This window comes from Limulus polyphemus, unplaced genomic scaffold (assembly GCF_000517525.1).
Source record: "Limulus polyphemus unplaced genomic scaffold, Limulus_polyphemus-2.1.2 Scaffold2173, whole genome shotgun sequence".
Taxonomy (NCBI): Eukaryota; Metazoa; Arthropoda; class Merostomata; order Xiphosura; family Limulidae; genus Limulus; species Limulus polyphemus.
This window is the reverse complement of record NW_013667783.1, coordinates 112,066-133,468: the sequence shown is the minus strand read 5'-3', so window position 1 is coordinate 133,468 and position 21,403 is coordinate 112,066. Positions and strand designations below refer to the sequence as shown.

At 31.8% G+C, this 21,403-nt stretch overlaps 1 protein-coding gene across 2 annotated transcripts in view; it reads left to right on the top strand.

The window, feature by feature from the left end:
* LOC106466164 (sodium-dependent serotonin transporter-like) overlaps positions 1–21,403 on the top strand; it is a 121,686-nt gene that overhangs the window by 60,825 nt on the left and 39,458 nt on the right. For both annotated transcript variants that reach the window (XM_013926407.2, XM_022394128.1), the window contains 3 exons: positions 150–268; positions 11,236–11,351; positions 14,463–14,600. In XM_013926407.2, coding sequence (XP_013781861.1) covers positions 150–268; positions 11,236–11,351; positions 14,463–14,600 — 373 coding nt within the window. The remainder of the gene's footprint in view (positions 1–149; positions 269–11,235; positions 11,352–14,462; positions 14,601–21,403) is intronic.

Sequence of the window (21,403 nt, the reverse complement as noted above, 5' to 3'; positions counted from 1 at the left end):
TAGCAATGCTTAGGGGACAAAAAGAAGATTAAGATACCTTTGTGTGAGTGGGAGTAAGTAACTATCGGAAATACATTTTAAGTGTCAAAAAATGTTAACTTTTCCAGTGACAAAATAGTTTTTTATTATTATTATTATTGTTATTACAGGAACCTTGGAGAAACCTTCTTATTTTGTGCATTTCAAGCTTTTTTCTTTTTGTTGTCATCTGTAGTTTTGTACAGTATGGCAGGCTACATGTCGTGGAAGTTGAATATTAAAATTAATGGTGAGTATAAAAACCAAGTAATATTAAGCCATTTATTGATGTTTGTAAATGCAAAACTAATACTTAAAAAAATGTAATAGGAAAGCCATCATAGCTTATCATGAAATTGTGTTATAAATGTTGCTTTCTTGTAAGTGTTAAGCTAGTAAAAACAGCTGGCTTTACATGTAGCTATCTTGATAGTTTCAAGTTTTATATTATTAGATGTAAATATTGTATCATGCAAGTATTCATAATTATTAACAATATATGGAATCAAAAATGTTAATAAATCATGTGACAAAAATTATAAAACCCTTGTGCTATTAACTTGGGGGTGGGGGCTTTGTCTTCATCAGGTAAGTCATGCTCATGTATCAAAAGTGCTAAAGTTATATAATAAATATTAAAACATGGTAATACCAAAAAAACATCTTTAATATAGGTGTTTCAGAATTTCCTTAAATTCCAACATTAGCATAGGGTGAGTTTTCATATTCAATTGAAAATTTAGAAAGAACAGATTTAAACGGTAACAATATAATGGAATGTACGATAAAACGTGTGGCAGACACATGTTTAATAAATAACATTGTTAAGAGAAACAATCATAGAGAAAGGCTTAAATATAAGTATAAACACTGTATCCTTAAAATAATAATAAATATCAGTGTTGGGTGATCACTGAAAATAGAGAGGATTTCTTAGAATTTGTAATCTGCGGTTCAGGAATCGAGAATTTTTAAACTTATCTAGAAGTATGGGGTGGTTGTTGTTCTCAATGTGTAATCAGATACAAAACTCGGGTGGATTACTTAACTTGCATCTGCTTCTTGCTGAAATTTCCACGTGCTCGTTGCAAATATTTGTAGGTGACAAGTAGTTTCACCAATATAGGTAGCTTTACAGCTGATTGGCTTAAGCTTATTCTCAAGCATGAGGAAATGCTTCAACGGACGTTTAAAAATTGTAAACTCACCTCTGACACCACTTTTGCAGAATTTTATCCTACAAGTTCCCGGCCTGTTTTTATGTATGGTTAACCAAAAATACATAAAAATGGTTTACCCCTCACACCTATTCTATTTACTCTTGGTTCCCATACCTATAAACTTGCTAAATATCTTGTACTTGCATTAATCCCACTAACTAAGAATGAAGTTACTGTTAAAGATTATTTTTTCCTTTACTCAAGAGGTATCTAAATTTCCTAATGCAGACCAATTTGTTATGGCCAGCTTTGATATTTAGTCCTTATTCACTAATATCTCACTTAAGAAAACAATCAGAATAATTAGTAAACAGTTATTCCCTGCCAAAAATGCTCTGTACCCTAACTTTAACCTAACTTTTAGGTTTTGCTGACTGTGAGGAGGATGCAACTGCATACAAAAGGATTTGGATTTTTTAGTAAGTTAGGCAAATAAATGGTAGTTGTTTTTTAATTATAATAAATGCAAGATAATGGATATACGTTATCACAATCCAAAATATGAGTATGAACAACTTCTTAAATTGGCCCTCAATAACAATTAATTTGTTTTAATGGTCATCTTTATGACCAGATACAGAGTGGTGATGTGAACACCTCTAGGTCCAACCCTTGCAAATATTTTCCATGTTATTACAAACGTCAATGGCTGGATAATTGCCTCCTTTATCATAAACTAGTATTATACAGAGGGTATGTCGATAACACTTTTCTACTCTTTCACAACACTGATCACACAAAGAAGTTTTTAGAATACATAAACTCACAACATCCATGTATAAACTTTATGTATGAGATGGAAGAAAACAATAACTTAGTTTTTTTAGATGTTCAAATAAACAAATTCTTTGGCACATCTATTTACCTAAGAAAACATTTACAAACTCTTTATTAAAGAAAGCCTCTACATTTTCAATGATCACCCAATACTAAATAATAACATCAACTCCTCCCTGTTGTCATTAATGTAATCAGTTTTGTATTCTCAGTGTTTTATTTGATATTTATTATTGTTTTGAAGATACAGTGTTTATACTTATATTTAAGCTTTTCTCTATAATAGTTTCTCTGAACAATGTTATTTATTAAACATGTGTCTGCCACACGTTTTATCGTACATTCCATTATATTGTTACCGTTTAAATCTGTTCTTTCTAAATTTTCAATTGAATATGAAAACTCACCCCATGCTAATGTTGTTTTTTTGTAGTTTGAATAATATGAACTAACTTTTTGAGATGTTAATGCTGATGATGGAATTTAAGGAAATTCTGAAACACCTATATTAAAAATGTTTTTTTTTGGTATTACCGCGTTTTTATTATTTATCATCAAACTTCGTTTTCCATCAGATGAATCAATAACTAAAGTTTTATTAATTTGTTTGGATAACATGTAAGTAATGCTATTTCTATACTAAGCTTTTATATTCTCAAAAGCACATGCAATTTACATATGGGCATTTTAGAATAAAGACTTCATCGGTATAGAAATTACTTAAAAGTTATTTACAGTTTTGTCAACATAATTTCATTTATTTTTATGAAAGACTTCAGCAATTTTTTTCACTAAAAGGATTTGGTAGGTAATTTTTAAACACTTGTTTGTGTGTTTGTGTCACTATATAATTTACCAATTTTGGAACCCCATTCCTGCAATATTAAGTTTTCAACATGTTCCTGGAAGCTAATAGTTTCTTATTAACCAAAACCCTAAAAATGTGTTTAGTAGCTTTTATATACATATTCTACATGCATGAAACTATAACAAATCTTTGCCCCCTAGTGCCACAGTAGTATGTCTGCGGACTTACAACGCTAGAATCCGGGTTTTGATACCCGTGATGGGCAGAGCACAGATAGCCCATTGTGTAGCTTTGTGCTTAATTACAAACAAACAAACAAATCTTTAGATCACAAAGTGATGCTGGTCTGTATGTTTGTATCATATAATTTTTAATAATCTTAGATTGTTAAATGCATTGCAGTTTGCTAAGTAGAGTTATCAAAAACTTTATATATGCTATGAGTTTTATGGTGAAAATATCTAGAAAAACTTTTTGTTTATATGTAGAAGCAACAAATTAAACCTGTAGAAAGTTTTTAAATTTTGTTCAATATGAGTTAGTCTAAAGAAGTGTTGTGAAGTAGCTTTTCTTGAAATATAGATGTTACCGAAACATATTTGGTTGTATCGAAGTAAAGTAAATTTTGCTGCATGTAGATAATAGGTGTATGTTTGACATTCTCATACTTGTATTGTTTTCATTGCTAATCAAGCATAAGAACAATTTATACGATACGATTTTCTTTATCAACCTTGATAGGTGACATTTAAGGGAATCAATTTAAGTTTTTTAGATACAAATAAACTCAACTAAGTGGAATGAACTTAAAAATGCAAAGTTTTTTGCTTCTAGACCTACTGTATCTCAAGTCTAACTTTATCACTTTCTATAGATAATGGTCATGGCAGTACCTCAGATAAATTGAACAATTTAAAAAGAAAATAGAGTATGTATGTATAATCCTTACATAATTTATTTCTCAAAAAATATAACATCGACCATTCCTTTTTTTTTTTACCTGAATTAAGTTTTTTGCAATGCTGTACAAGGTGAATCAGAATCTAATATAGAATTTAACATTCTGATTTGTAAAATCAGTAATTTACATCAATTATGTTGGCAGTAAAATAACTTGTAACTTTAAGAATATTGTACTCAATAAATTACAGTCTTCGAGCTAAAAGGATAGTTATTCAGAAGTATTTACCACAGGTTTTAATGGAAATATATGGGCATATCTCTAAATGTTATGAAATAACAGCTAACTTGAATATACTGTAAAGAACATTTGGTTCTTCTACAAGAATATCTGTGTAAGCATTATTCTGGGAAACTTAATTAATACATGTTTTCTGAATGTTGCATGTTATATGTATACATCATAAACAATTCATACATATTTCAAAATTTTGTTACAATAAAATGTTATTTGAAATGGACTATATATTTAAGTTTTTTATGTTGCACCATTTCTTATTATATCAGAAATTAAATAGTTTGTTTGCTTTTCATGCTGACAAAGCTACAGTTTAATATAAAGATCAGGTAAGGTACAAAATGATGTATTCATCTTTTTGTTTATTTATTAGATACTTTACGAGGAATGATAAAATTGAGTTATGTTCTGGAATCAAACCATAAAATATATTGGGGATTTTAAGTTAAAGTTGAGGGTTTAAAATTTACTCTTTGTGAAACATTTACTGTAACATAATGGTATATTTACACCATTTCTATTTTCAATTGTTCATCCACCTACTTTGTTCAAGTCTAGTGAGAAAAAGTTTAACAGCGAGATTGCTATGGCCAAAGACAAAGTGCTAGTATTAGTAAGCTTTATCTGAGATTGCCTAGTCTGCTTTGATGTTTACATCAATTTGAAATTGTGAGACTACTTTTAACTGGCTGATTGATTCTTAAAGTGAAATGCCAAATGATCATATAGGATCAATATAAAGGTTGGTTTTAAATCTTAAGCCGTATGCTTTAATCAGTGGTGTGCACTTATTGCGTGTTTGTTTAGAATTACATAGAATAGAATAGAAATTTAATTCATCTAACATTATTTTTATGCATGAAATCAAATGAAATCCTATTACAGATATATTAGTTAACAGATTCTGAAATTATTTTCAGCTTATAATTATTTTATACTCAGGATAGCAAACACAAAACTGAGGAATTTCAAACACACAAGAAATCAGTTAACTCCTAGATAATTTTGTCTAAATGTTTTGAGGAAAATGAATGAAATATTTATATGTTACTTAAAAGACTCATTTTGTTAATAAATCGTTAGGACTTTGTCATAGTGTATATTGATATCATCAGTATTTTTTGAAATGCCAAGTTTGTATGTTAACTTGTTTGTAATTTTGATCATTGGAACATGAGTTAAAACAAACAAAATTTCACAATGTCTATGTTTACTCATTGTCCTAGCAATAAATAATGTGAATATTTATTCCCCTAAAATGCACCACAAACCACGTAAACTCCTGTGGCATCGAGGGGCAGAGGTAACCTTGATCTTTATTTGTTGTGACCCAGGACCGGACAAAAGTTTTATTTGTTGTTCTCATCCCTGTGTAAAAGAAAGTGTAACTTAAACATCTTTTATTTATGTCAGTAGAGCTTTAAATTTTTCAAGAAACTTGATACTTGCTTCTTTTTTTTTTATCATATTTCACTAAACATGTGCATCTATGTAAATAGCCAGGTTCTCTGCAGATCTCTTGCTGGTTTTTAATCAAGATCAATAAGAAAAAAATGTCCAAATATGTGATTCCGCATGAGTGATTTTAAGAATTTGTATGGCCTTTTTTATTTCAACTTATAGAATGTTTTATGCTTTATTACAGTATTTTAGAACATGCTAATGTTTGAATATGAGTTAATGTGTGTGTGTTTTTATAATTGGAAACTTGTTTATGTGATGAGTTATGTTCCTTTTTATTCTGTAAGGAGGTTGTATTTAAACATTGTATTGACATATAATTTATTACAGTTTTAATGTAATGGGCTATCATCATGAGACAATTACTGAGTTATAACTAGTATTATTCAAATACCAGGAATATGCAGTAGGTGACAATAGTGCACAGATCACCAACTTGAAGAAATGTACATGATAATATAGAAAAGAGAGACCCAGAATAATGAGACAAAATATAAAATTTATTAATACGTTCTATTTACAAAGAGTAGTCCAGAAGAAACCTCTTCATAGCCTTAAGGTTACTTTAACTATTTGACTGGTTTATACACGTCCAAAACAGTAAAAGTCTTAGAACATTTAAACAACGTACTGTGAAATTGAGACTTGTTTCATATTTTCTATCAGACTGACTTGAGGGGATAATTTGGCTGCTTTGCTGGGCTTTCTCTCACAAAGGTTGATTCTGACTTTACTATAATTTTAACCTAGATTTCAATTACTGAGCAGTGCATGAGCATGAACTGGATAGAACTAGTTTGCTAGTCATAACTTTTCTTAACCTTGATGAATGGTACTTTGTTCTTCTTGTATTTAACAATACTCTGTATCGATATCCAGCCATATAGTACATTTGATCCCCTTACAGCCTATTTCTTTCAGTAGAAAACTCCATTCTCCATTGGTATGTGTCGTACCTAACTAAATGTTGATGTTTTGTTGCTTGAAAGGGTCACATGATATTCTGCAGTTTCAGTTAATGATGTGAAGTTTACTTATGATAAATATTTTTATTATGTTTAAGTTGCTTGATATCTTTTGTACTTTACCTTTATTTCGTGTTTGCTAATTGCATATTTCTTTTCATCATTATATTACCTAGCTGTTATAGGTTACTTATTTCTCTTTCACTGTTAACTAATTTCCTAACTCTAACACATATTCATTGCAATTATTTTAACCATTTTCTTAGCCTTTCAAGTTAAAATTCTTTCAGGTTCTCTCATAGGTTATTTCAAAACCTTTATTCTTAACCCTGTATGCATGGATGAGGACAAAATGCACGTCATGATTTTTTATAGTTACATTCAAAATTTATTTAATCTACTTTATTACTTAAACATAGTTAATAAATCAAATTTTAATATTATATGATAATTAATTTCTTTATTCAAAACAAAAATCTTAAAGAAAAATTACTCAACACTTGTATGTCACATGACATACTCGTGTTATAAGTTGTTCAATTTACATTTTATTACTTCTACTATGTTAACAGTTCTTAACCAATTAAAAACTAAAACTTCACTTATTGAAAAGCTTGAATATAACATAAGAGCCTCCCACCTTCTTGATTGGCTGAGATATCAGTATATTTAGCAAAACTATCAGAGAAGCATCTTCCATCTCTTCATTCTTATGAAGCCACTTATTTACTTATACTTACCTGTCTCAATCACATGTTTATAAGCAACAGGAAGAGCAGAGGACATTGGAAATTTATTATGAAATTTGAAGTGTTTACTAAAATAGCTTTTCCAAACAGAAATGAATTTTTAACATATTTATACCTTAGTTAGAAAGCCAGGTAAATTATAGTAATTTTGTGATGTCTTATTCTAGTGAGTGATAGTAATCATTAATTCTCCAGAATGAGCTAGGTCCAGTGGACTGAGCCTTTATATGTAAGGTTAACATTTTTCATCCTTTAAACAAAATTCTCCATGGATTCAAGGAAATTCAAGTTTCAACTTCCTTTCTCATAAAACCATAATATCTTGAAACCACAAGTTCGAAATTAAATCATTGTTCATAAAAATTAGTCCAATATAGCTATCTTTATTATATATACTCCAATATTACACCATAATGATGATCTTTTATAACACTACAATATTAGGAATGAACAAAACCTAATGACCTCAGTATACTCAGTTACTTAATTGTTTATATTGTAAAAATATAATACAAAAAATATCCCAATGGTGTCTGCATGAGTCTTCTTGTAATTCCAGTATGTCTAATTTTGGTCATCCCACATTATTTACATCTCTATATTTTAAACCAATTAGCTATTTTAACATTTTTGCTTCATCAGCTTCTTCTAGGGTTTACATACACTTGTCTTAATTGTTCATAAACTATCTTCTTTGCAACATGTAAACCTATGTAGATAGTTGGTTGTGCAATGAATGTGCCTCTCCTTTTATCTTAACATGCATTCCAAAAAGAGTGAGGTGAAAACATACATTTCCTTAGTGCAATCATTTGGTTAAGTACAATACATATTTTTATAATTTACAAACATACATCACTATTCCTTTCCATGTTTAAAGTATAATAACACAAGTGTTTACTACTCTGATATTACTGTTTACATTTTGGCTTCACTTCCAAATAATTATAATAAGTTATCCTTGTCAGTTGTGTGTGTGTGTGAATGTATTTGTTTTCTCCTAAATCATTCAAATTACGTATCCTACAACTAATTTTGTCTGTCACAATCATTTAATTCAACAACCTCAGTTTCTTCTGAGTTAGTAATATTTTCATTATTTTCCTTCCAAATTTTCCTAATCCATCAACTTTCCTTAATTTAATTGCTGCTAGCACATTGCATGTTTCACACAACAGTATGCTTACTAATATGGTTTTTAAGCATACTGTTATCAGTATAAAATTAATAAAGTATTGCTATAAGTTTGATTTCTCTGACCTTCCAATAAAAGCCTTCCTCAGTAAGTTTATAGTGCTTCAGTAAGACCACTTTTAACTTGTCATAGTCCATGACATCTCCTAATGCCATGCCTGCAAACACTTGTAGGCCTTTTCCTGTGAGAAGTGGCTGAGACAGAATGCCCACTCACCTTTAACATAGTTCTGACTTTGGGTGAATCTTTCTTGCCTCTCAACGAAAGCATCAGTGTCGTCTTTCTGTTTTTCATCAAATTTGGGCAGCTTGGGTCGGCTGACCCTGACCCCATTGTCATTCTTGGATCCTACATCTTTCTGTTGGGTAAGCTTGGCAATCTCAATTTGCAATCATATTCTCTGTTTCCAGTCTCTTCTCTCTCTCTCCTTTTCTTCTTACTCTTTATGGGCTTGTGTTTCATGCTCATGTTCTCCTTTTACTCTGATAAATGTAAAAGAAAACCAGGTTAGATGAAGTAAAGGAATGGTAGACCAGTAATCTCTGGGAAGCAAATTATAACCATATCAATAGTAACACCAAGAAATGCTACAATTGCTTTAGGAGTAACATCGCTGTATTTTAGCATTTTTCTTTTCTTTTTGGCATCGATGTTTAGGTGTGCAAATCTATTTGTTTCTTCAGCAATTTTGATAACAATGTTGAGAGTGAAAAAAAAAAGTTGAAAAACATCAAGTAGAATATGACACCTGCTATCTTGATGTGACACAGGCTTTCCTTGGATGAAATTCCTCTGGCTTTTGTTGTATCTTCTTGCTTCTGGCCATTTTGGAAGTTTATGTAGTGCTGGTCGTGGGAGAACTGGTAACAGTATCCCCAGATTGTTGTGGGTCGTGAGGAAAGTTTTTTTTCATGAAGGTAGGTCAGGCTCCTCCAACAGCAGTGAATTCATGAAAGCTGGTTAATTTGGATCCACTTGATTTGATCTGATAACTTCTTCCTCTGACTCAGAGAAAAGAAATTATTATTCAGGAGAGGAAGCAAAAGAAGAGGAGTAATACTTCATTCACAGAGAGATCACTCTTTTCCTTGAGTGAATCCATTAGATTTTTAGAGGCCATCTGGGAAAGTTTTAATATATGTTATTAATATTCTGGTCACATAATTTATAAAGCAAAATGACATGCATATGAACTATGTACTTAAACTTTAAGCTTTAAGAACATGTGTGTCAGATATAAAAGACTGTTTAATGTAAGTAGTATTATTAATTTATTTATTTTATGTTTGTAGTTCATTGATATCGAGGTTATCGAACATTTTGTTTGCAATCCATTGATGTCGAGATTTCTAGAAAGCCTAAGTGATAGACATATAAGTAGCTGCAACCAAACAAGCAGAAAGAGAGTAAAAGTAAAGTCACGTGAAAGAGAAGTTCGGTTAGAAAACTTAAAGCTAACTGTTGTGAGAGTGAATGGCTTAACAGTTGATATGTTAGAGTGAAATTAATAGTTTAAAATAGGATGTTCTAAACTAATTGAACCTGCCTCTGTGGGCTTTGACAAAAGGCAGACGATTATTGGAAGAATGAAGAGCAGATGATTATTGGGAAGTACAAAGAGCAGATGTTTATAGGAAGTACGAAGAGCAGACGATTATTGGAAGCTCAGGATACAACTTATGCAACAGTGTAAATGAATTATACACAGATGTTATTGTGATAGAAATAGAGAAAAATAGTTCGGCTTGTCATCTGAATTCTAAAGCAATTGAATTGGCTTAAGTGGACTTTTGACAAGAAGAAGAGAACTATATAGTGTTTAAGATACAACTATGATATCCATAGTGTAAAGCACTTTTTGTACATACGTTTAACTTGGATTGCGTGCTGTTTGTTTATTGTCAAATTTATCGCCAACAATAAGTCACAGACACCTACTGTAGAAGAATCCTTAGCCCAAAACACCCATATATTTACATTACTATATATATTATTAAAAAGTAAGTTTCTGACTATGTGCTGTTAACAAATTCAAATGACTACAGTTTACTGTTATCTGTATTTGTCACAGTTAAAAATACTTAGGGAGTACAATACATATTAATTGTTACACTCCAGTAATGTATAGTCTGTTAGAAGAGCAGCATACATAGTATACACATACTGTATAAAACATAAGTTGTAGTAAGTAATATCTAAACCATAAATATCCACAATGCTTGGCTGTAGCAAAAACAATTAGGTCATTACAAAATATAGAGCAAATTAAAAATTGAAAATATCTTACTTTACATGATTGTTAGAAAACTCTGTCCAATAAAACTATATAAAGTTATGTTCTCTCTATAGAGTAAAATATTTTATTATTTATTACTACCCTGGATACTCGATAAACACAAGAAATTAATATTTTGTGTATTAATCAGTTAGAACTAGTACATATAAACAGGCTATCACTGTTTTTACATTTTTGGTGTATATGTGTATAGACCTAAACATAAAATCACAAAATACACTGAAAACTAATTTTATTGAAGGAATCTTATTTAAATATTCATTATAAGCAAAATAACATATGTTAGTATTTATAAAAAATGTGTTATTTTCATTTCATATATGCAGCCCACTATGCATATAAAAAAATGGATGGTTTGCTTTAAAAAGTTATTTTGTAGTTATTGATTACTAAGTTTACTTTGACGTGGACACCAGCTAAAATCGTAATACCTTGTAATTTGCAAGACTAGTGGGTATAGTTAACTACAGTTATGCACAAAGGATGAATGCAAGTTTTATTATCTATTCAGACAGCTAATTATTCATTGTTATTATTCTTTTTTTCAGATATAACCATGCATTACTTTTCCTTTTATGGATTAGTAGCAGCTCTACCTACACCTCTCAATCGTTTAGTTCCTTTAGCTGCTTCTGTTTATTGGTTGACTGTCATATGTGTTCAGGTATAATATAATTATTTTTTATAATGCTAATATTAGTACAAAATATTAAGTAGCTCAAGAGGTATTGCTTGACTTTACAGTCTTAATAAGCTACAAGAGAACTGTTGATATAACTTAGTTTTAAGACTTCTTCATTGTAAATGAAGGTACAAATAAGTTTCAATGTTGATTATGTAATTTTAATAAAACAAAGTGCTAAATTTGAGTTATTTATTTTTTGTTACCCATATTATCACAAAATTATGCCAGAAGACATACAAATTTAGCATTTTATAATAGATGGATGTAATAGTGGTTTGAAACTTAACATTGAATTTGATAAATTCTGTTTAACCCTCTCATTATGAACAGGTCAAAGAGTGTGTCACAATGTTTTAGAGAGTTATTTTCAAAATTTAATTAACTTTCTTATCAATGTATGTCAATAAAATTGACTTCAAAACAAACTTTATAATTCTAATTTTAATACTATATATATTTTAATTCCTTAACTCAAAAGTAAATATTAAAAACAATATGCTAAGTATCCTTTTTTGGGGGGTCACGTGGCATGTCCTCTTGTCTTATTGGTCAGTTTATTTGCACAATGCCGACCATACAACATCTATAGTGGTTAATGAATTAGAAAATCAAATTTCAGGCATTAACAAGCTAGAATATAAAATAAGAGCCTCCCACTTTTTTAATTTGCTGAGATATCAATATATTTAGCAAACCTACCAGAGTAGCCCCTCCTGCTACTACAATCTTTTGAAATCTCTTCTCAACTTAAATACATCTTTATTAACCAATATAAAGAGCACATTCCAAACTTCGTAAGTCTAACAGTCATTTGCAATTATCTCGAAGGGGGAAAGCCAGAGTTTTACTGGAAATGTTGAAGTCTGTTGACTAAGTCATTTCTCTGAACAGAAATTAGATCTTTTTAACTCATATATAGCTCAGTTAAGAAGCCAGATAAATTAGTGATTTTATGTACACCAGTGTAGTAATTTTTTTGGTTTTCTAAGATGCATCTTTAAAATTTACAAAAATGGATTTGTCTTTCCCTTCACATAAGAGAATAAACAAGGCTTACAGCCAGTGGCGTGCAGAGGTTCTATGATGCCCAGGGCCTTGTACCTAAGACCTTGAGGAAGGGCGGAAAGGGTTCTACTGTTTGATTTGACTCTTTGCGTTGGACACCCGGGGCACCCGGCACCTTTCGCCCCCCCCCCCCCCCTCTGCACTCTATAAAGCTTAGCAAGTATGATACACGAGAAAAAAATGTATATCATAATATTGTAAATACTAAAAATCAGTTTTTCTAAAAATTGTTATTTATTGTGTTATGTTTTAAGAAAAATAAAAATTAAGCTTTTATGAGTAAATAGTACTATATATTTATATATATATATACATATATGTTCATAAGTACTTACATGCCTTGTACTCCTATATAGGAGTAAATTCTGACCATATCAGGAGGATAACTAACATCCAATACCTACCAAATTTACTAGATCATTCTGGACTTTGTACAGAACCATATCATAAACATTTCTTTAGGCAATTCTAGTAACTACTGTACTGTAAACAAGCTGATAAATCCTCTCCCACTGTTTTCACAGAGCTGAGGTTATGATAAACTGTGAGAATCATTGGCTTATTGCAATGCATATGCTTGTTTGCTATTGATGATGTCATATTATGGTGTCATGTAGTAAACAGTCTAATGGCAGGAGCGGTGATACATTGCTTTACGTTAAGCAGGTACTACTTCATCTGCTAACAAAAAAATATAGAAGGTAGATGTGAAAAGGTTAGAAGTAGAAACTCTCAGGAGAAGTATCTGGGAACTTCATGGTCAATACTAGAAACGATAGAACAGTACTTTGCATTTTATTTTGCATTTTTTTATGGTAGTTATGAGTTTGGTCAAATTGACTGAATGCGTATAGAGTTAGGATAGAGAAAATAACAGATAAAATATAAAGTTTTAATAAAAATTTAACATTTGATATTTATGCAGAAAGTTTTAGAGATTATTCAAATGAAATTTGATAATTTTCAGATGAAGAAAAGTATTTTAACCTTAAATTGAAAACCATTTTGCACTGAGAACAGTCAACACTCTGACAATATAAACATGGACATATTTTTAGTAAAAATTACTTAGTTAAAAATTCTGATTTTTTTTTTGTCTACAGAAGACTTGTAACATTTACTAAAAGCTCAAATTTTTCATGAAAGTATGTAAAACATATTAAAAGTTATAGTATGGAAACTGATGGTTAATGTAATCCACTGAAGCAGTAGTGAAAGATTTAAAGCCTTAACACATTCCACAGTCTTACTTTGTCATCAATATCACTACATATTGTAAATTTCTTAACTCCTATATAATACGTTTGATTAGGCAAAATTTGAAAGAAAGTGCTGCACTCTAAGCCAAGAGTATTAAAAATCCAAATTTTTGAAACTAATATCCATCAGACCTTCATAAAAATTAACTTGTATATATGATATAAATGGTTGGCTTGAAATGTAATTTTTATATGGTTGGAAATTATTTGAAATAATATCCACAGACATAGTTTGTTCAATTGTTTTGCAAGTTGTGTAGAACATTCCATTTTAGGAATTGTTTATATTATCCTCATGTTTAAAGAATTTCACTAAATATGACATACAAAAGATTCAGGATTACTTTAAATCAGAATTTTTTGCATTTTAGAAGCTTGATTAACTAGGTGTTTATAAAAAAAGTCATCGTACTTTGATCCCAACACATGAAACTTTTAAGTAAATTATTAGGCAACATTAAAACATTTTAAACAGAATATCAATTATTGGTACTTAGTAACTTGAAATTGTTGATATCATAAAGGAATTTTTCTTGTTTTTTCAGCATGTTGAATTGTAATTTTAAAATGGAATGATTTTCCAAACTTTTGTTACAAATTTGTAATAAAAATTTATAAGTATCCTTTGTCCCTAAAAATAAAAGTTGTAAAAACAAATTCCTAAATCAGAGAACATTATAAATTGACAGTTTTAGCATATTTTCAAATTGTAATATTTCTTTTTTTCACTGAATATGGTTAAATCTGGAAATGTATCTATTAACAGAGCATAGCTCTTCTTGGATTAGTGACTGCTGTAGTAGATGCTACTTCTGTTCTGCAAAGAAAAGGATATCAAGGTGCACTAGTGGCATTTGGTCTTACTGTACTGGTGATGGTGTGCTCTCTAGTTGGAACAAGAGAAGTAAGCTTCTTTTGTAATACTCTGCAATCTGTAATTGTGTACAAATCCTTTTAATCATTTTTCATGTCAACTTCATAAAAATAGCAAAGACCTGAAATGTTAAACTCCTGATATGGAAGTGGGATAGTAACTTGGGAGTGTCACATTAATTTTATATATTTATTTATATACTGCACACTTCAAAAAGATTTTTTGATGTATGCTGGTTTAGATAGGCAACTACTGCATTGATCTGTAAATCATTAGTAATGGTGCATCCCCCAGTGGGTGAGTGGTAAGTTTATAGACTTGCAACAATAAAATCTAAAGTTTGATTCCCCACAGTGGAAGAGTGCAGATAGTCCATTGATAAATAATTGTTATTTATAATGATATTTTTAAAAATATAGTATTGGTAAACAGGATTACTGTTTCCAAAATGTTTTTAACAAGTTGTTACTTATGCAGCCATACCACTTACATTTTCACTGATGTTAGACATCAACAATGCATAAAATATCTTTCTCATGATAATTCTAACTTCTGACTGTTTATTAGGCAAACAAGAACTTAGCCAAAATAAAAACCTAGTATTTTTTGATATTCTTCAAGTAGCCTAAATTTGTAAAGTAATTTTGTATTGTAATTTTGTGCCATAATTCAAAATCTTTAATTAAAATTAAATAGTTATAATTATGTATAATGAAACTGTATGTTGCTTATGAAGGCATAAAGCTTAAAGGTTGAACAAATAAAATAACTTGAAAGATTCTCTAGAGTTTATTGTTATTTTATTTATTTGTAATAAAAGATTTAATCACTGTTCAATCACATATTGCAACAGTACTGTGTGCATGTTTTGATACTTGTTATTCCAGACAATCCAGTATTGCTTATTGCTTTACAAGTTTATAAGTGTGTTTATGACAGTGTTTGGGTCTTAGGTGTTCTATCTATAACTACACAGTTGCTCAGATGCCTTGTACCCAACTAGGAGAAATGAATAATCTTAAATGATTTTATTTATAAAGCAAACAAATACTTAGTCAAAGTAAAACCTAGTATATTTAAAGTGACACAGCATAAAATTTGAATAGCATGAATTTATTTTCTAAAATAAAACGTTTGGTAGTTATCTTAAGTTAGAAAGTCTATTCAGATAATACAGTATTATTGTGTTCACATGTAGCAAGATTTAACTTCTCCACACTAACTGCAATAATGTTTCATTTTTACAATGATACTATGATACCAGTTAACTTTTTAAAAGTTAGCTGTCTAACACTATAACCTAGTTTTCAGTATATTTTATACGAAAGAAGAGACCTCCCCCCAAAAAATAAGGTTTTTTGGATTAATCAATGTTGACCATATAGTCTTAAAGTAACCTAAATAAGTGAAAAAAAAAGTTAAAATAATGTTAATACATTCTGAAATTATTAGCTCAATCAGGTTATAATCTAGTGATTTCAAAACTTATATCTATCTTTAATTCTAGTAATGTGATTGATATGAAAATAAGAACAGAAACAAACATTTCAAAATTTTTAATTAAAAATATTTTCAGGACATTTACAGTGATTAAAGTTCAGGACATTTTCAGGATTGGAGAAATTAAGAGTTAGACTATCATGTACAGTACTGTGAAAAAGTGGTAGGACAAAGTCAATAATTAGATTTCAGACTACATTCAAAGAACAATGGAAGGTAAATCACAGGTGAAACATCAACATTTTATTAATCTTTGTATTTAGTACAACAGAAACTCAGTGGAAGTGCTTGAGTTCGGCAGACAGTTAATATTTTGTGTGTCCCACTTTTGCTTTAATAACTGCAGACAGTCCTTCAGGCATTGTTGCAACATATTTAATAAAAGTGTCCTTTGGGATTTTACTCCAAATCTCTCTTATACACTCCCATAAAGTTTCTTTGGAAGTAACTTTTGATTTGTCAAGTTTTCGATCTCTCAAATCCCAGATCTATTTAATTGGGTTAAGATCAGGGCACTGTGGGGGCCATTACATCATTTGAAGGACTCCAGCAGCTTCAATCTTAGCTAAGTAATTTCTGCATAGGTTAGATGAGTGTTTGAGGTTATTATCTTCTTTTACCAATAATACACAAACCACTGGGTATACCATGATGGATCAGTATCCATGTATTTCTTAAATATCTCCTTTCACCTCAGCAGAAAAACACCCCCAAACTATCATACTTCTTCCCCAATGCTTCATGGTAGGTGCTCTGCATTGAGGTAAGTATCTTTCGCCTTTCTTCTGCCAGGCCTACAACCTATGCTTTGAACCAAATATTTTAAACTTGGACTCATCCGTCAATAATGCCCTTTTTCAATCATCAACAGTCCAGTTTTTATACTTTTTAGCAAATTTCAGTCTCTTGACAATATTTGGAGATCGAAGTAAAGGTTTTTTAACTGCTACATGACCAAATATTCCATTCTCATTGAATCTTCTTGATACTGTAGATCTGGACACTTTTCTGTCATTTGGTATATGGTCGTTTATCTCATGCTTGAGATCAGTGGCAGGCAGTCTTCCTTCTGTCCTGAGGCTGCATAAACGAAGATTCTTAACATCAGTATTATTGAATTTAGGTGTTCTGCCTCTCCCTTTCCTATGTTCAAATTTACCTGTCTCAGTTTCACGATGTAGGGTGTACTTGACAGTGTTAGGGTGCATTTCAAGTCTGCAGCAATTTGTCGGAGAGTCCAATCAGCTTCACATAAAGTTTTTATGCAAACTCTCTGCTCTACTGACAATTCTCTATGTTTTTTGGGCTATGGTGTGACAACAAAACTTAATATATAGTGTTAAACACTGTTTTTATCAAGGTTTATTTTTGGAGTGCTGTTAAATTGATTTCTTCTAGCATATACCAGTACCATATGCTAGCTTCTTTCTGTATAGTTAAGACACTGCATGGGGTACCCTGACAGTTATTTCAGACCCTAAATTTGATCAGTATGTTCATTCGAGCAGAACCCTTATGTCTTGCTCTTGGTACAAGTATATGGAAATTCTAAAGAATAAGTATTCTCACCCTGGCTCATTCAATTGTCAAAAGGGATCAGTGAAACATTACCATAATGTTGAAATTTATGTTCTGTAATGCATGGAAGAATTAGCCCCATGAAATGGAAGAATTAGCCCCATAAAATGGAAAGGATGACAAAATATTCTATTGTCCTAATACTTTTGCACAATATTGTAATAGGAGAATAAGTATATACTTTTTATATTTTTTTTTATATTTTCTGAAAACCTTCCTTTCAGTTCCATTAGTTTGTGAATTATGAAATTATTTGTGTATTAAATTATATCTGTTTGAAAGCTACAGAGATTTTCTTTAATTAGAAGACTTCAGGTAACTTGAGATAAGGTAAGCTTATGCAGTTTAGAAACGATTTAATTGTAGAACAAAGCAAACTTTATTAGAAGTTTAACATAGTGACAAATGTATAATGTTTGTAGAAGTTTTTCTCATCCTTGGATACATGTATTTTACCTGGACAATATACATTATATATATATACAGTATGAAACAAAGAAGTCTCATAACTAGAGATTGCTTAAGACTTAATAAAGATATTTTGTTGATGTTTGACTCTCTATTTCAAATTATGAAATTTTTACTTTTTAGTAGCTATACTTTGGTTTTAATGAATTGCAACTGTTTGTAAACACAAGCTGTTGTTTTTTTATATTATGTCCACCAAATAAAATCAACATCAAATTCGATAAAGTTAGTTAAATTTAGTGTTTGTAATTGCAATTGAGGTTTTGAATTAAAACATTATTGTCCTTATTGGTGATATTAAATATTATACAAAACATTTTGTTGTTTTTTGCCAATTGCACAAATGACAACCTTCAGAAGAGACCTATCATATGAAACTGAGGTTTGTTTGAAATTTACTTGAAAAATAGAACAATGTGAATGAAAATAGGAAGTGTAATACCAGTTTTTTTTTTTTTTTTTACACTAGTTTAATGGGTAGATTTTGAATTTGTCACACCTACCAAATATACCAACCACTGAAGGGAAATGAGGAAACATTTTTTCTAAAACATACTTACTATCCACTGTCACTATAGATATTTCTTGGTCTCCAGGGTTTTTCTACTTTTTTGCCCATCTAAGCATTGATCACGTTTGCTCCAGACTTTTATACTCCACTTGAATGCCCTTGGCAATATCTAATTTGCAAAACTCTCCACCAATGTGAATGCACCCTCTTTCCAGGTACTGTATAAAAGCACCTCATTCAGATAATGTAATCAATTTTTCTCGACAAAGCATTCGCATGGGTTTCTATACAGGAGTGTTGTGATTATTGATGTTTGGAGTTGCGAATTTAGACACTTGCATTTTCAACAGTCATATTTTTGTTTATTTTCATTAGAAAAAAATATAAAAAATTCGCCGTTTTCTGAACATAAATTCCATAGTTAATATTTCCAGCATGGAGGATAACCAGACCTCACATATTCCACCTCTATTATCTGGTGCTTGTCAGCTGTCAGAGTAGGGGTCACTCTCAGTTGAGGCTTTCTGTGATATGATCTGTTGTGACATGGAGACATGTATGCAGACTAGGGATCTCTCCAGGGGGTTCTAAAGTGGCTTTTGCAAATGACCCAGGACATGCTGGGGAGAATTTAGACTCGTTTTTCCGGCTCCTCCATTTACTAGGTCAGCCTCGACAGAGGACAATTTAGATCAGCCACCTCCGACTCCTTTTCTTAAATTGGTTAATCGGTTATGGGAGCATGATTACATCATTTTCTGAACATCTGGATTTCCTTCACCACGAATCCATGGGTACTTCATGTTCTGGTGTTATGTTTGGTCATTTATTTTACATCTCCACCTCCATTATCCTCCAAATTTGTTGCTTTTTCAACTCCAAAAAGATCCACGGTGAGTGGATCTTTGTTCTCAGGCAATAAGAGAGTTGTTAGCCAAAATGGCGGTAGAGAGGGTCGATCCTGTTCTTCCGGGTCTTTATTCCCACTTATTTGTTGTGCTCAAGAAGAAAGGAGATTGGCATCCAATTATCAATCTTTTGGATCCTCCTCTTTTTACATTGGAATCCTTTCTCAACCTACAATGGCATTTTTCACCAGGATGACCAAGTTTGATGTTTCCTACACTTATCTTCACATTCCCATAGCAGAGTCATCCTGCTGATTTCTCAGATTTGTGCACAAGGGTCAGGTGCTGCAGTTCAGGGCTCTACCTTTCGGCCTCACATCAGCAACTTATGTCTTCTGCAGAGTTGTATGAGCTTTTTCTCATCACCTGTATTCCTTGGGCTTGTGCATGCATCATTATATGGATGACTGGCTACTTCTGGCACCATCTCATCAGTTGGCACAACAACATACCCAGATTCTCTTTTTCAGAAGCCACAAAGGCAGGCTTCCATATCAGAGTAGAGAAATCCATTCTGTTGCCAACTCAATACCTTGTCCATTTGGGTGTCTTTTTGAACATGTACTTAAGTCAGGGTGTCTTCTTTTCCTACTGCGCATATAGTTCTCTCTCTTTTGGGGATGTGGGCATCCCTCAAATCTCTCATTCCCTTAGGACGAACACATATGAGGTCCCTTCACTGGTCACAATGTAACCAGTGGATCATGATTTCCAATCCATTGGATTATCCAGTCTCCTTACTCAGGAGCAACATTGTAGATATCGAGTGATAGTCGGATTGGAACAACACTGCTATCGGGGTACTGATACCTCAACATCGTTCCGAGATCCATCTGTTCACAGATGCATCTCTTCAAGGATGGGGGGCATATATCAAGGTCAGGAGTTCCATGGTACTTAGATGGACAACATCAACATTCTCAAACTCCTTGCTTGTACACCAGGCAATGGTTTATGGTCTGTCTCTCATAAAGGGGAAAATCATCATCTTAAATCCCGACAATTCCATGGTGACATCCCACATTTCTCGTCAAGGGGGCACACATTCTCAAGCTCTTTGTTTTCGAACCTTGGATCTTTTCTACTAGGCTCACTCCCATCTTATCAGTCTTTTAGCATGCCATGTTCCAAGAGTGATGAATTTAATTGCTGATCTTTTGTCCCTGCCCAACCAGATTCTCCAGACAGAATGGATGCTACATCATGAGGTTTTTCAGTGGACTTGCTTTCAGTTTGGGTCTCCAATGATCGACGCTTTTGTAACTCTCAGGAATTCTCAACTGTAGTCATTTTGGGAGCTTACTTGTTATACTGATTCAGATTTGATCCTATGCTATCTGGTTGGGGTGTGCATGGCCTTTCTTTTAGATTAATGTTGATTCGTATATTGTTCATGGAAGGAGGTTCACTATTTCCTCATAATTCCAAATCTGCGAAGTGGTCCTTGGTTGAACACAGTGTTCCACATCCTCTCCATAATTCTGGGGGCAAGTGGAATGCTTCTTGCACACTTGGTTGGGGAGTGAGGATGAATGTTCATAATTCCAGACTAGATGAGTTCTGTTCCTTTTGTTGAGTGTGGTACACATGATCCCATCATTCCAAGCCTGGGATGGTGCCTTTCGAATTTATTCAGATGGAAGAGAAAGTTTGTCCATTTTAATGTTGCTTCCTTTCTCTTTGTAATTCTGGTGGTTCAGATTGCATCACTCTATGGCTACAGTTGGGATCCAGTCAAAAGTATATCTATATATAACATTGCGGTCCAATGGCTCCAGCCACCAATGTGGAATATAGGGACCAAGACCCCTTAATTCCAACCCCGAGTTGTGGAACCTTAGCTATCTGGTTGGGGCTGGCCTTTAATA